The sequence below is a fragment of the Rutilus rutilus genome (genome assembly GCF_951802725.1).
Source record: "Rutilus rutilus genome assembly, chromosome: 9".
In the NCBI taxonomy this organism is placed as follows: Eukaryota; Metazoa; Chordata; class Actinopteri; order Cypriniformes; family Leuciscidae; genus Rutilus; species Rutilus rutilus.
Genome location: NC_140223.1, coordinates 8,249,191 through 8,264,702, shown reverse-complemented (window position 1 = coordinate 8,264,702; position 15,512 = coordinate 8,249,191). Strand labels below are relative to the sequence as shown.

At 41.8% G+C, this 15,512-nt stretch overlaps 1 protein-coding gene across 1 annotated transcript in view; it reads right to left on the bottom strand.

The window, feature by feature from the left end:
• The window catches only part of LOC311296713 (NACHT, LRR and PYD domains-containing protein 12-like), a 121,008-nt gene that overhangs the window by 4,016 nt on the left and 101,480 nt on the right, over positions 1-15,512 (bottom strand). Inside the window, exons 10-12 of the mRNA XM_084418589.1 lie at positions 13,715-13,885; positions 12,858-13,028; positions 9,644-9,822 (exon numbers count right to left, since the gene is read on the bottom strand). Coding sequence (XP_084274715.1) covers positions 9,644-9,822; positions 12,858-13,028; positions 13,715-13,885 — 521 coding nt within the window. The remainder of the gene's footprint in view (positions 1-9,643; positions 9,823-12,857; positions 13,029-13,714; positions 13,886-15,512) is intronic.

Sequence of the window (15,512 nt, the reverse complement as noted above, 5' to 3'; positions counted from 1 at the left end):
AACACTCAGAGCATTCGTGTTAGCTCAGGGGCACAGGGGGACAAACGTTGTTTTTTTTGTCAAAAACCTGATCATCTTATTGCAGATTGTGCTCTGTATAAACGAAAGTCCCAGTCTCCAGTGGCTAAACCACCAAAAGGAGTTGGGTTGATTAAGACGGTATCTCCCTGTGGTGGGCAGCTGGTTTTGAAAGAACCTGATGAATGCTTCAGGCCATTTATTTCCAAGGGACTGGTATCCCTCACAGGTAAACCTGAGGATCAGCGTCCAGTCACAGTGCTGAGAGACACAGGTGGTTCACGCTCATTCATTCTGGCTAGCGTACTGCCATTGACTTCTCAATCTGCTTGTGACGTGAGCACTGTAGTTCGGGGTATCGGGATGAGCTTTGTGCCAGCTCCTTTACATTCCATTCATGTGCAGTCCAAGCTAGCATCTGGTTTCTTTCCCGTGGCTGTTCGGTCTCGTTTTCCTGTGGATGGTGTAGATTTTATCATGGGAAATGACATTGCTGGCGGAAAAGTGTATCCAGATCTAGAGGTGGTAGATACCCCTATCTCTGAAACTGAACCTGATGAGTTGGTTCAGAAGCATCCTGAAGTGTTTTCAGCCAGTGTGTTGACTAGGGCGCAAGTTCGTAAGCAGGCCCAAGGGGTGGATCTCGCGGATTCACTATTTTCCTCTGCGTTAAGGGAGGACCAGCTGCCCTCTGGTGGAGAGGCAGAGAACGGTCTCGAGAAGGGTCCTGTAAGTGTTACTCCCTCTGTCACTGTCTTCAAGAAAACATTGCCATTAACCCGTGAAGTCCTTGTCGAGGCTCAAAAGAGTGATCTCACCCTGGCTAAATGTTTTGTTATAGCTGAGTGTGAGGTTAGTGGGTGTTCAAGTCAGCAGCGTTTTTTTATTGAGGATGGGGTGTTGATGCGTAAGTGGGTTCCTCGGGGTGGGAGGGCAGATGATCTGACTGAGGGTTGTGACACTGTTTATCAGGTTGTGGTACCGGCGGGATGGCGTCAGTACGTGCTAGGGTTAGCGCATGAACATTTGTGGTCGGGCCATTTAGGTGTCACCAAAACTTACCATCGTGTGCTCGAGCATTTCTTCTGGCCAGGCATTAAGGCAGATGTAACGCATTATTGTAAAACTTGCAGTACATGCCAAATTGTTGGTAAACCTAACCAGGTCGTGCCTCCTGCCCCGCTGCGTCCAATTTCTGCTGTTGGAGAACCCTTCGAGCATGTTATTGTGGATTGTATTGGTCCCTTGCCTAGGACTAAGTCAGGGAACCAGTTTATGTTAACGGTAATGTGCGTGTCCACCCGTTTTCCGGAGGCTGTGCCATTAAGGAACATCACCGCTCCCGCTATCACGAAATCTCTAATCAAATTCTTTACTACTTTTGGATTGCCAAAGGTTGTACAGACCGACCAAGGTACTAATTTCCTGTCCAAGATTTTCCGTCAGACGTTGCAAGAGCTGGGAATTTCACATTCCGTGTCTAGTGCCTATCACCCTGAATCACAAGGTGCGCTTGAGCGTTGGCACCAGAAGCTTAAGTCCACGTTAAAGAAATTCTGTTATGATACAGAAAGAGACTGGGATGAAGGTGTGCCGTACGTGCTTTTTGCAGTTCGCAATGCTAAGCAAGAATCTTTGGGGTTCAGTCCGACTGAACTTGTGTTTGGTCATAGTGTGCGAGGACCACTTAAGGTATTGAAGGAGCAGTTGGTGTCTGAATCCTTGCCGAAGGTTAATGTATTGGATTTTGTATCCCGGAACAGGGAGCGGTTGCATTGTGCCACCTCCTTGGCAAAGAAGGCTCTTGCTTTGTCACAAGAAGGCATGAAGCAGCGGTTTGACAGAAAAACGGTTGAACGGCAATTTAAACCACGTGAACAAGTGTTGGTTTTACTGCCTGTGCTCGGCGCTGCTCTTACTGCTCGTTTTTCAGGACCCTATGTGGTGGAAAACAAAGTGTCGGAAACTGATTACATCATTCACACACCTGACCGTAAGAGGAAGAAACGCCTGTGTCACGTTAATATGTTAAAGTCTTATCATTCCAGAGAAGTGGCTCAGGAGAAGCACGAAGAAACTCCGGAGACTGCTGCTTTAGGCAACACCATTGCTTCCTTGGTTTGTGACGGGGCAGAACCTGACGATGGGTTATCAGGGCTCGGTGAAGGTCATCAGGGTGGTAGGTTGCCCAATTCGGAGCTCTTGTCCGACCTAGAGACACATTTGTCATACCTCTCCCCAGATCAGCGTGATGTAATGTTGTTAATAACTTCTCATCTCTCTCTGTTTAGCGATGTGCCATCCCAGACCACTGTAATGTGTCACGATATCAACATTGGCACAGCGGCCCCAATAAAGCAGCATGCCTATCGTTGTCCGCTGGCTAAGAGAGAGATGATGAAAAAGGAAGTTGACTACTTAATACGAAATGGGTTAGCCAGGCCCAGCTGTAGTCCATGGAGTTCCCCATGTTTACTTACTCCTAAGTCTGATGGTACACTACGTTTTTGCACAGATTTTCGTAAGGTAAATGCAGTGACAGTCCCAGACTCGTACCCTTTACCCCGGATGGAGGACTGCATTGATAGTATTGGTCCCGCGGAGTATATCACTAAATTTGCTGAAGGGGTACTGGCAGGTGCCATTAACCCCTCGGGCCTCTGATATCTCTGCGTTTGTAACCCCTGACCACTTCATGCAATATACGGTTATGGCCTTCGGGCTGAGAAATGCACCGGCAACGTTCCAGCGCCTGATGCATATAGTATTAGGGACTGTACCAAATTGCAATGTCTACCTAGATGACGTGGTAGTGTACACAGACGACTGGACTAGTCACATGTCAATTTTGACAGAGGTGTTCCAGAGGTTGGCGGCAGCATCACTGACACTGAACTTGGCGAAGTGCGAGTTTGGAAAGGCCATCGTGACGTTCTTGGGTAAGCAGGTGGGCCATGGCCAGGTCTGCCCTGTTGACGCCAAGGTTACTGCTGTGCTAGCCTACCCAGCCCCCACGACTAGACGTGAGCTCCGTCGTTTTCTTGGTATGGCTGGGTATTACAGGTGTTTTTGCAAAAACTTCTCTGTAGTCGTTGCGCCCCTGACTAGTTTGTGTAGTCCCACTATGCCGTTTGTGTGGACAGACGAATGTCAACATGCTTTTGAAGCAGTGAAATCTCTCCTCTGTTGTGCCCCTGTACTGGCTGCGCCAAACTTCTCTCTCCCTTTTAAGCTTGAGGTGGACGCGAGTGCCACCGGCGCTGGTGCTGTGCTGTTGCAAGATGGAGAAGGAGATGTGTGTCATCCGGTTAGCTACTTCTCTGTCAAGTTTAAGAAACACCAGCTAAATTACTCTACGATAGAGAAAGAGACCCTCGCATTGCTGCTTGCTTTGCAGCATTTTGAAGTTTATGTTGGTTGTAACCCTTCTCCAGTTGTTGTATTTACAGATCATAACCCTCTGGTTTTCTTGTCCCAAATGTATAACCACAACCAACGTCTGATGAGGTGGGCTCTGTTGGTGCAGGGTTACAACTTGGAGATCCGTCATAAGAAGGGAGCTGACAATGTGATAGCCGACGCATTGTCTCGCGGGTGAGAGATTTTCTTTATTCCCTATTCATCTGGGGTGTGTGGGGGGGGTGAGTTTAGGTGGTAGTGTTTTTGTTTTGTTTTGTCTCTAGTTGGATTTTATGGGGGGGAGTGTTACGGCCCTTAGGCCGTGTGTGTGTGTGTATGTATGCCAGGTGTACTGCTGCTTGTCTGTCCTCTGCAGGTCCTGTGTGCACACCTGTTTCCAGTTGGCAATCAATTAGTGTGCACACCTGTTGGCAATAAGCAGGAGAGCGGGGAGCTGGTAAAAAGGGAAGAGAACAGGCAGACTGATGTTGAGGCGTGTGGAGAGCAGACGTCTATACCTACAGCTTACCGGAGCTGGGTGATGCTGCAATGGCTTCGTGGAGTTTCTGCAGTAGCGTGTATTAAGTCTGACCCTTGTGCTGGGCTTTACTCTCTCAGTGGAGAGAGGGTGGTAAATACTAATGTGTTTGTTTCTTCTTTTTTTTGTAGTTGTGTTGTAGTTGTTGTTTTTTTTGAGACTTACCTTTTTGTATCTGTTGTACCTTTTGGTTAATTAATGTTGTAAATAAACACCATACTTACTGATGAATTGGTCTCCTTTGTTCCCTCAACCCGAAATGGTTTTATTATTGTCACCAACCTCCTCCTCCTCTGGACTTTCCACTGGAGGTTCGTAACAGTGCTCTAAGTTTTACAAAAGCCCAACAGGAAGTCGGTTATTATACGTTGTTTGGAAAACGCATACAATGGAATGTGAAATACTCCTCCTAGGGAATTCATCCGACATTGAGGATGAATTCTTGCGAACGGATTTTTGATATCTCGAACGGTTTGGCCGTGGCGAGGAAACGAATTTGTGGCGAATAATGGGACACAGGAAGTGTATTGTAACTTCAGCATACATTAACTGATCTTGATGAAACTTCAGCAGTGTGTTCGTTGTAAGAGGCCGATCACATGGATGTGACTATTGTGAGTCAAAGTTATAGTGCCACCAACTGGCAGCAGGAAGTTTGTCACTTTCAAAATGCTTTGAAATCACTCTCTTATTTTTACCCGATTTGCTTCAAACTTTATGTGTATAATGTAGACACACGGCAGATGTAGACCTGTAAAAGGATTATTGATATCTTAGATACTGTTGCCATGGCAACGCATCAAACTTCAATATTCTTTTTTGATGCTTTTGAGACTCTTAGCATGCTTGAAATTGGACGAAACCCGACAGACACATCACATTTATTAGCCAGTAGACATGTGCAAAGTTTTAGAAACAGGCGTGCTGGAATGGCTCAGTAGCGCCACCTTTTGACCAAAGTGGGGGGTTAGATTCATCTACAGCAACAAAACTTGGTATGTATATTGTTCTCATCAAGCCGGACAACTTTCAAATTTTCTGTCATTAGCTCCGACCAACAGGAAGTCAGATATTTTGGTTTGAATGTGGATTTTTCTGGAGAATTTTCTCTCTCTCTCTCTGTCTCTGTGTGTGTGAGGGGTGGGGGGGATTTTTCACCCTTGAACGGGGTCTGAAAACTTGGTCCATAGATCAAACACGCTTGCATGAATTAATATGAAACTCAGTACACGTATAGATCTCATCGGGCCGAACAACTTTCCCTCGGTCAAGTTTTACGCCAGCCCAACAGGAAGTCGGCTATTATGGGTTGTTTGGAGAACGCTTGCTCTGGAATTTGAAATAATCCTCCAAGGCAATTCTTTCAATAGGGGTTATGCGGAACGCCCAACGTTCGAACCGGAAAACAGGTATAAACATTTCCGGTTTGCATTACCGTACGCATCTGCAGCGGTAGATGATCTCTGAGGTAACTTATTTTGCGCTTTTTTTAGAATACAATTCTTATTTCTGTTTTAATTAAAATGTCACGAATGCTTAAGTATCAGAAAAAAATTTTTTATAAAAAAAATAAAATGCAGTCTTCATTTGATTGTTTTAATCGTCTGCAAGCAAATATAAAAGGTTAAACTACTATGATAGCATACAAGTCTAAACTAACTTACTGATAGTTAGCTAACTCTACATCGGGTGCCATTAGCAAAAGCTACATATACTAACTTACATACCTTCATAATCATGAATAAATGAGGAGGCGTAAAAACTTAAATCCTTTATCTAACGGAGTACTCGGGGCTCTGGAAGTCCGTTTGGCAATACGATGTACATCTGAAATGGATAGAATGGGTAGCTCCTGTAAACACCGGCTATAAAAGGTTGCCATTCCTACGCTGTGTTTACCTCAGTAGCTGACGACCGGAAGTAGTTATATCTGTTTTGTAGAACCCGGAAGTATGTTGCACATAACCCCTATTGCCACCATACTCGGTCAGCATGAAGTCAAGACATTGAGGATGCTAAATTGCGGACGGATTTTTGATATCTCGAACGGTTTGGCCGTGGCGAGGAAACAAATTTATGGCGAGAAAAGATAAAAACTAAGTGTTATAACTTCTGCATACATTAACTGATCTTGATGAAACTTCAGCAGTGTATTCGTGGTAAGAGGCCGATCACTTGTATGTAACTATTGTGAGTCAAAGTTATAGCGCCACCAACTGGCAGCAGGAAGTGTGTCACTTTCTAAATGCTTTTGACAAAAGTGGGGGGGTTAATTTTATGTACAGTCACAAAAATCAGTACGCATATTAGTCTCATCGAGTCGGACAATTTTCTAATTTACAGTCATTAGCTCCGATATTTTGGTTTGAATGTGGATTTCTTTGCAAAATCCGCCTCTGAATTTTTAAACCACTCCTCTTAAGTGGTTTATTTTATTCCCACCAAACTTTTTCAACATGTTTTCTAAATTGTAAACAGATAATAAATATCTCAAACAGTTTTGCTATGGTGAGGGATTAAGGCGAGACACTACAGGTGAATAGGGTAAAATTTTAAAATAATAGATATCACCATGAAACTTCCTCAGTTGATTACTTATACAAATTTCTAAACCTTGTAATACATTTTTTTTATATACTTGTGTGTTTAATTATGCAAATTAGGCATTATCTCAATATATATGCACGATTTTGCATATATTTTCGGTAGATAGATCTGAACATATGATAAAGCCAGGTGTAAAATTCTTTTTTCATTTTGTTTACACACAAGATGAAAATAAAAACTCAGAGGGATTTCAGGATATATGCTTTCATTACCTAGGAAATCAAAATATACTGTCCATAGCCATAAAAAATAGATTTTCGCCATATTTTTTTTATTAAAATGTCACATAAATCAGGCCAGGAATGATTTATTAAAAAATCCCTTTGAAAATATCTTCAGAATACTGCTAAGTGTATAACTGGAAAGTTTGGTGTACACAGGTGCTACATAGGCTGAGATGTTTCTACTGGAGAATGAAAACGGCAGTTAAAGATTTAAATAGCTCTAAATGAGAAATCGTCGTTAACTTTAAATCCCCCTTTGGACATTCACGATTGGTTACTGATAGAAAGGAAATGCCCATATTTGGGTTACATAGCGTTGTGCAGGAGACTCAGAGCTTTACAGCGATACCAGTCATGACAGACTTCAGTAAACAGACGGAGCTCGGCGTGTCGCGTTTGAATGCTAACTTCCTGGTAAATTCGGGAGAAACTTACTGCCGCAAGTAAACAAAATGTAATAAAATAAACATCTTAATGTATTTTTTCAACATTTTCTTTATAGCAGCTTGAAAGAACACATACTAAAGGAGTAAACTAGCCCAAAATCTCAAAACTGCACTGCATAAAAAAAAATCTATGTTTTTGCCTGCCGTGTCTCGCCTTAATGTCAAAAAAGGAAACACTAAAAGCCTCATATCTTCTAAAAATTCTATATAAAATTATACAAACTAGTGCAAAATGCCCGTGCAAAATCAGTTTTTGTGTGTGTTTTTAGTAATTGTTGGTTTGGTGTGATTGAATGCTCATTGTTACAATTACACAGCAAAAGTTCAGTGACATTTTTATTTGTGCATGGTAGAAAGCACACAGTGAACTCCGAGAAAAAGCTATGCTTGAGCAAACAGTTTGTGAATAGGCTACTACAAATGATGCCCGTGAAAGAGACTGTGAACGCATTGAATAGGATATGTTTAGTTGGTGAATAGCATAGGCTACTATTACACAGTAGCAATAACGTTAAGCGCACCAGAATGAAATATAATATTCAGAAGTAAACAGCATAGCTAACATATAGATTCAGTTTACATCCACAAATGAATAAGCGTGTCGATTCAGGGAGCAGTGCAAAGTGCCCGTGCAAAATCAGTTTTTGTGTGTTTTTAGTAACTGTTGGTTTCTTGGTAAAGAAAACACATTTTTACTCAAATGAATCAAAATGGATTTATCACATTTTGGAACCAAACTATAATATTCAGAAGTAAACAGTGTAGCTGACTGATTGTCAGAATGTTTATTTTTAAACCACAACCTTCTTGGGGCTTCTTTGACCGATACAACTCTCTAATGTCAGAATGTTTATTTTTAAACCACAACCTTCTAAAAATGATATATTTAACCATATCTTTAGCATTTCTCATCCAAACAACCTCAAACTAGGCACTGCACTTACTCGTGTCCGTGGCGAGACACCTGTCAAGTTTGAAATCCATCGGACTAACGGTTCGAGAGATACGCGGTTAACAGACAGACAGACAGACAGACAGACAGACAGACACACAGACAGACAGACAGACAGACAGACGTTCCTGTAATTTATAGATAGATATCAGAACTAAACACATTTTATTCTTTTTTTTTTTTCAATTTAATAATTGTTTAAGTTTAAAAACATCCAGAATTTTTTTTTTAGGCCAAAAATAAATAAATAATGTCATTCATAGTGCTATACTGCCCTCTTGTGTTCAAAACCAGGTAGGCCTATTGTATCTATATAAAAATATACTAGGTATGTGACGGTGAGAATATTTTAACACCGGTTAATCAACGTGTGACACCGCTGGGGGCTTTTGAATCGCTAACTTAAAAACGAAAGTAAAATATGTTCGTCCGCACTGACATGGATAACGGTGCAGAGCGAGCGTTTTCAATGAATTCCTATGGAAGTAGGAATGAACTAAAAAACGTTGACTCTGTTCTGCTCGTTCCTCGCCATGGACGCGCACCGTTATGAATGCCCGTGCAGCTGTGAGCATTTTAGTTTAATTTTAAAATTAGCGCCATTTCGGGGGCTTGAATTTATTTTACAAAAGCACAATGTTGTTTTATTTCGACTGTACACAAATATAAGTTAACACTTTGCAGTTTGAATGATGTTAGGGTTATATATTTATTTATATATATATATATATATATATATATATATATATATATATATATATATATATATATATATATATATATATATATATATATTATTTTTTTTTAAGTGACAAGACCGAGAATATTACTTATCTGATATATATATACTGTTAATAAGAGTTTAATTATGTGATGTGAATATGATCTATGAATAGGCTAGGTCTATATATAGGCTATAGATCTATAGGTCTATAGGCTATATATATATATATATATATAGCTGCGAGCAGCGATGGAGGGCCCAAGCCGGTGGCACCGCCTTGGGCCCTCCATCGCTGCTCGCAGCTATATATATATATATATATATATATATATATATATATATATATATATATATATATATATATATATATATATATATATATATATATATATATATATATATATATATATATATATATATATCAGATAAGTAATATTCTATATATATATATATATTTTTTTTTTTTTTTATCGTTCATGTAAACACTACGTTTGGATTCATCAGTCGGAATGAATTCATTCCAATTGAAACAAAATGTAAACATGGATGAAAATATTCATATAGACCTAGCCTATTCATAGATCATATTCACATCACATAATTAAACTCTTATTAAAAACAGTTTACAGAGACTAAAGTGGAGCTGAATTATTATCTTTTATTCTCCAGTTACACACATGAGGCCTGTCACTGAAATTGGATCAATTTAAAGGCTTGAAATAAAGATATACTCACAGTAGTAAAATGTCTCCCGTTTATAATGTGGATCATCCTTCAGATTAGAGAGCAACTTCACTCCTGAATGTCTTAGTTCATTAAAAAACAGACTCAGTTCTCTCAGGTGTTTAGGGTTTGATCTCAGAGCTGAAGTCAGAGCAGCAAAACCTTCATCTCTGACGCCACACTTACTCAACCTGTAGAGAACAATGACACACACTTCACTCTCTCAGCTCAGATCAGATCAGTTTAGCAGTGAATCCATTATTAAAGAGAAAGTTCAAACTTAAAGCACAAATTAATATGTTTGAGGGTGTCACAGAACACACTTGGGAAACAGAGAGATCCATGAACAGTATTTTTAATATCAGGGCAATCCAACTCATAGTCGTCCATGCAAGGGTCAAAATCCATCATAGCAGTCCAAATACAAAAGAAACAAACAAGAACAGACCAGAAACACAGAACAGAAGTGTTGTGACATATAATAACGACACCGTGACAAACACTAAAACAGACAGGCTTATATACACAGCCTCTTCCCCATTAGCATTGTCATTTCCCTGAGTGCAATGATTAGTGAGTGACAAGGGACAGCTGAGTGCAATGAGGAAACAAGGATCGTGGGGAATGTAGTTCAGAATGTGACAGACACCGTGGGGAAGGAGGACATCTAGTGGTAACCAGGGAACACAAACCAGACACTGTGACATAACCCCCCCTCTACGGAGCGGCTACCAGACGCTCCAAGACGTGACAGACAAAACAAGAGTCCAGGCGGGAGGTGGACTGGTGGAGGATCAGGGGGAGGGATGGGGACAAGGGGTGACAGTTCATTTGGCGACCAGGGCGGAGACGACAGTCCATCTGGCGGCCAGGGCAGAGACGACAGTCTCTCGGGCGACCAGGGTGAAGCAGATGACCCATCGGGCGGCCAAGGCGGAGTAGGTTGTGCAAGCGGCCAGGGCTGAAACGACAGTCCATCGGGTGGCCACAGCGGAGACGACCCCTTCGGGCGGCCATGGCACAGGAACCGACACCGGCTCAGGAACTGGAACAGACACCACCGGCTCAGGAACTGGAACAGACACCACCGGCTCAGGAACTGGATCAGACGCCACCGGCTCTGGATCAGACGCCACCGGCTCAGGAACTGGAACAGACACCACCGGCTCAGGAACAGACGCCGGCTTGGAGGTGGCCATCTTGTCTGAAGACACAGGTTCGGCGGAGGCCATTTTGTCCGAAGACACAGGCTCAGCAGACGTGACGTGAACAGGCTCGGCGGCGGCCATCTTGTCCGAAGACACAGGCTCGGCAGACGTGACGTGAATAGTCTCTGTGGCGGCCATCTTGTCCGAAGACACAGGCTCGGCAGACGTGACGTGAACAGTCTCTGGATCAGCAGAAGTGATGTGAACAGTCTCTGTGGTGGCCATCTTGTCCGAAGACACAGGCTCGGCAGACGTGACGTGAACAGTCTCTGGATCAGCAGACGTGATGGATCGCTGGGGTGGCGCAGGCAGTGCGAGCAGCTCGGGCGGGGCCGGCAGAGCAGGACGCCTGGGCGGCGCGGGCAGAGCAAGACGCCTGGGCGGTGCGGGCAGAACAAGGCCCCTGGGCGGTGCGTCAGGGACGGCAGTCACCTCCGGGATGGTCTCCGTGTTATGAGCCACCGGACTCGGGACCACCTGAACTGGGACCACCTGACTCGGGACCACCGGAACTGGGACCACCGGAACAAGGTCCACCAGAATAAGGTTCACCGGGACAGTCACGGAGGGATTCTTCCTTCCCCTCCTCCGTTTCGGAACCACCTGAACTGGGACCACCGGACTCGGGACCACCTGAACTGGGACCACCGGACTCGGGACCACCTGAACTGGGACCACCGGAACAAGGTCCACCGGAATAAGGTTCACCGGAATAAGGTTCACCGGGACAGTCAGGGAGGGATTCTTCCTTCCCCTCCTCCGTTTCGGAGCCACCGGAACTGGGACCACCGGAACAATCACGGAGGAGGTCTTCCTTCTCCTCCTCTGTTTCGGGTGGCGATGTACAGGCTCTGAGCTGAACGGGACCTGCGGTGAATGGAACTCTGATCTGTTGACCGCCATAGCCTCCTCGGTCTGACGGGTCCATAATGCCAGGCATTGAAAGATGTTCATTCGAGCAGGGACCTCTTCTACTGGCGAATTCCATTTCCGCTGCCTCCTCTCTGTCCTCGTGGTTGGAGAAGCGCCACAAAAATCTATACCGCTGGATCTCTGCTTTGACGGAGTCGTTCTGTCACAGAACACACTTGGGAAACAGAGAGATCCATGAACAGTATTTTTAATATCAGGGCAATCCAACTCATAGTCGTCCATGCAAGGGTCAAAATCCATCATAGCAGTCCAAATACAAAAGAAACAAACAAGAACAGACCAGAAACACAGAACAGAAGTGTTGTGACATATAATAACGACTCCGTGACAAACACTAAAACAGACAGGCTTATATACACAGGGAAATGACAATGCTAATGGGGAATAGGCTGAGTGCAATGATTAGTGACAAGGGACAGCTGAGTGCAATGAGGAAACAAGGATCGTGGGGAATGTAGTTCAGAATGTGACAGACACCGTGGGGAAGGAGGACATCTAGTGGTAACCAGGGAACACAAACCAGACACTGTGACAGAGGGATCATTAGATTGAGATCTAAAATGTCACAAAACGTGATCATTAAACATCTAAAGTATCATTCAGTCAGGAAAAATAATCTCTTATTTGATTAAAAGTCAGTCTTGTGTTCAGTCTGTTTTAATAATTCACTACATACGTTAGTTTTACTATGTTACTTACTAGATCTGTACAATGTAATATATGGAGTGTCAATAAGAGTGTGTTTTCATTTTACAAAATTAAAAACAATCCTTTAGAAAGTGTCAATGCAGAAAGATGAACATAATTAACAGTAAGAATGAATCCAGCATGTTCTTCATTTCTCAGTTCTGACTGTGTTGAGCTCGAGTATGTTTAAAGTCAAGAGACTGAAATGTTGATTGTGTGTGAATTTGTTTGTATTTCAGTGTGACTCTCAGTCCTGCAGTTTCATGTTATTGAGGATCAGCTCATGTGTTCAATCATTTACAGCTCAATAATCTGAACTCACAGCAGCAGAAAGAGGCTGAACACTTCAAATATACTTTACATTGTGATTCATGTGTGAGAGTCAAATATGATCTTACCACAGGTTCTCCAGTTTACAGTGAGGATTCTGTAGTACATCAGACAGCAGATTCACTGATTTTCCTATTTTATACCCAGACAGACTCAGATCTCTCAGGTGTTCAGGGTTTGATCTCAGAGCTGAAGTCAGAGCAGCAAAACCTTCATCTGTGAGATCACAATAACTCAACCTGTAGAGAACAATGACACACACTTCACTCTCTCAGTTCAGATCAGATCAGTTTAGTAGTGAATCCATTATTAAAGAGAAAGTTCAAACTTAAAGCACAAATTAATATGTTTGATGGATCATTAGATTGAGATCTAAAATGTCACAAAACATGATCATAAAACATCTAAAGTATCATTCAATCAGAAAAAATAATCTCTTATTTGCACTATATTAAAATTCAGTCTTGTGCAAAATCTGCTTTAATAATTGAGACTATTCACAACATAGGCTAGTTTTACTATGTTACTTACTAGATCTGTACTATGTAATATGCATGGAGTGTCAATCTGAGTGTGTTTGAGTGTGTTTTCATTTTACAAAATTAAAAACAATACTTTAGAAAGTGTCAATGCAGAAAGATGAACATAATTAACAGTAAGAATGAATCCAGCATGTTCTTCATTTCTCAGTTCTGACTGTGTTGAGCTCGAGTCTGTTTAAAGTCAAGAGACTGAAATGTTGATTGTGTGTGAAAGTGTGTATTTCAGTGTGACTCAGTCCTGCAGTTTCATGTTATTGAGGATCAGCTCATGTGTTCAATCATTTACACCTCAATAATCTGAACTCACAGCAGTAGAAAGAGGCTGAACACTTCAAATATACTTTACATTGTGATTCATGTGAGAGAGTCAAATATGATCTTACCACAGTAACTCCAGTTTACAGTGAGGATTCTGTAGTACATCAGACAGCAGATTCACTGATTCTCCTATTTTATTCCCAGACAGATTCAGTTTTCTCAGGTGTTCAGGGTTTGATCTCAGAGCTGAAGTCAGAGCAGCAAAACCTTCATCTGTGATGCCACAATTACTCAACCTGTAGAGAACAATGACACACACTTCACTCTTCAGTTCAGATCAGATCAGTTTAGCAGTGAATCCATTATTAAAGAGAAAGTACAAATTTAAAGCACAAATTAATATGTTTGATGAATCATTAGATTGAGATCTAAAATGTCACAAAACATGATCATAAAACATCTAAAGTATCATTCAATCAGGAAAAATAATCTCTTATTTGCACTATATTAAAATTCAGTCTTGTGCAAAATCTACTTTAATAAATTACACTATTCACAATGTAGGCTAGTTTTACTGTTACTTAGATCTGTACTATGTACCGTATTTTCCGGATTATAAGTCACTCCGGAGTATAAGTCGCATCAGTCAAAAAATGCATCATGAAGAGGAAAAAAACATATATAAGACGCACTGGACTATAAGTCGCATTTATTTAAAAATTAATTTCACAAAAAAAAAAAAACGTTACAGACGGGACAGTTCTCTCGTAAGCCTGTCTTTAAATTTAGTTTAGTTTAGTTTTGTATTAATTGTATCTTAATTTTAATCAATGTTTCATCAACCAATTGCCTGGATTTAATAAATAAGAATAAATATAGTAGAAAATAGATAACCACGACACGGAGGCGCCGACGCGTGAACTGGAGCTCGTCTCTTAAATGAACCGAAACTCAGCGTATAAGGTAGCGTACTTGCCTCACAGACCTGAGGCATATATAGAAAGCTTGAAATGTCTACTTTTAAACAGAACAATTCAAAACGAAAGAAAACAGACTGCTCTCTGCTTATGTAATCCGTATGAAATGTGCATTTCTCTCTGGCACGTTCACTTCTTCAAAGATCATGAGTCAGCATCGTCAACTTCATCTTTGCAGCCGACACTGACACAGAAAACACTTGTTTATTAATAAACAATTAAAATGTCTCCTTGCTATATTTGACATATTCATAATCTTACTTTTTGCCTGTTCTTTGTGACAGCTTTTAGGTGCTTTATTGGCAAGGCCACTCTTACATGTTACATGAACGTATCACCACCGCATCAGCACCGAAAACATGGAGTTTTTTTTCTTTTTGGGGGCATTTTGTTTGTGTTCAGGCTTTCTCAGTTGTCTTAGGGTTAATGTTTCAGTTAACAGTTTTTCAGGGGTACGCTACAGGAGCAGCATCTGTACTCTCGCAGATGTAGACGGTAATGTTTTCTCTTGGTTCATGTCAGTCAGTATGAATTAATTTTGATATATAGTCGCAGGACCAGTCAAACTATGAAAAAAAGTGTGACTTATAGTCCTGAAAATACGGTAATATGTATGGAGTGTCAATTTGAGTGTTTACACGGCATTCTGCTTTACGGCAATCCTTCAGTCGCTTTGAACGCATTGTTTATGTTTGAGCTCAGTCGATTTGATTCATAATCCGTGATTTTTCTCTTTAAACTCACTTACAACGAACATTTTCTACTTTTCCCTCACTGAGAAGCACTGCTGCTCAAACCTCATAGTTACAACGCGGACTGTTGAGCAGACACGTCTCAAGCCGATTTGTGACCCAACACCGGTTTACACCTGTGGGTCACGGCTGAGCGCGTCTTCTTTACACTCACTTACAAACGAACATTTTCTCACCTATCGTGCGTCTACATT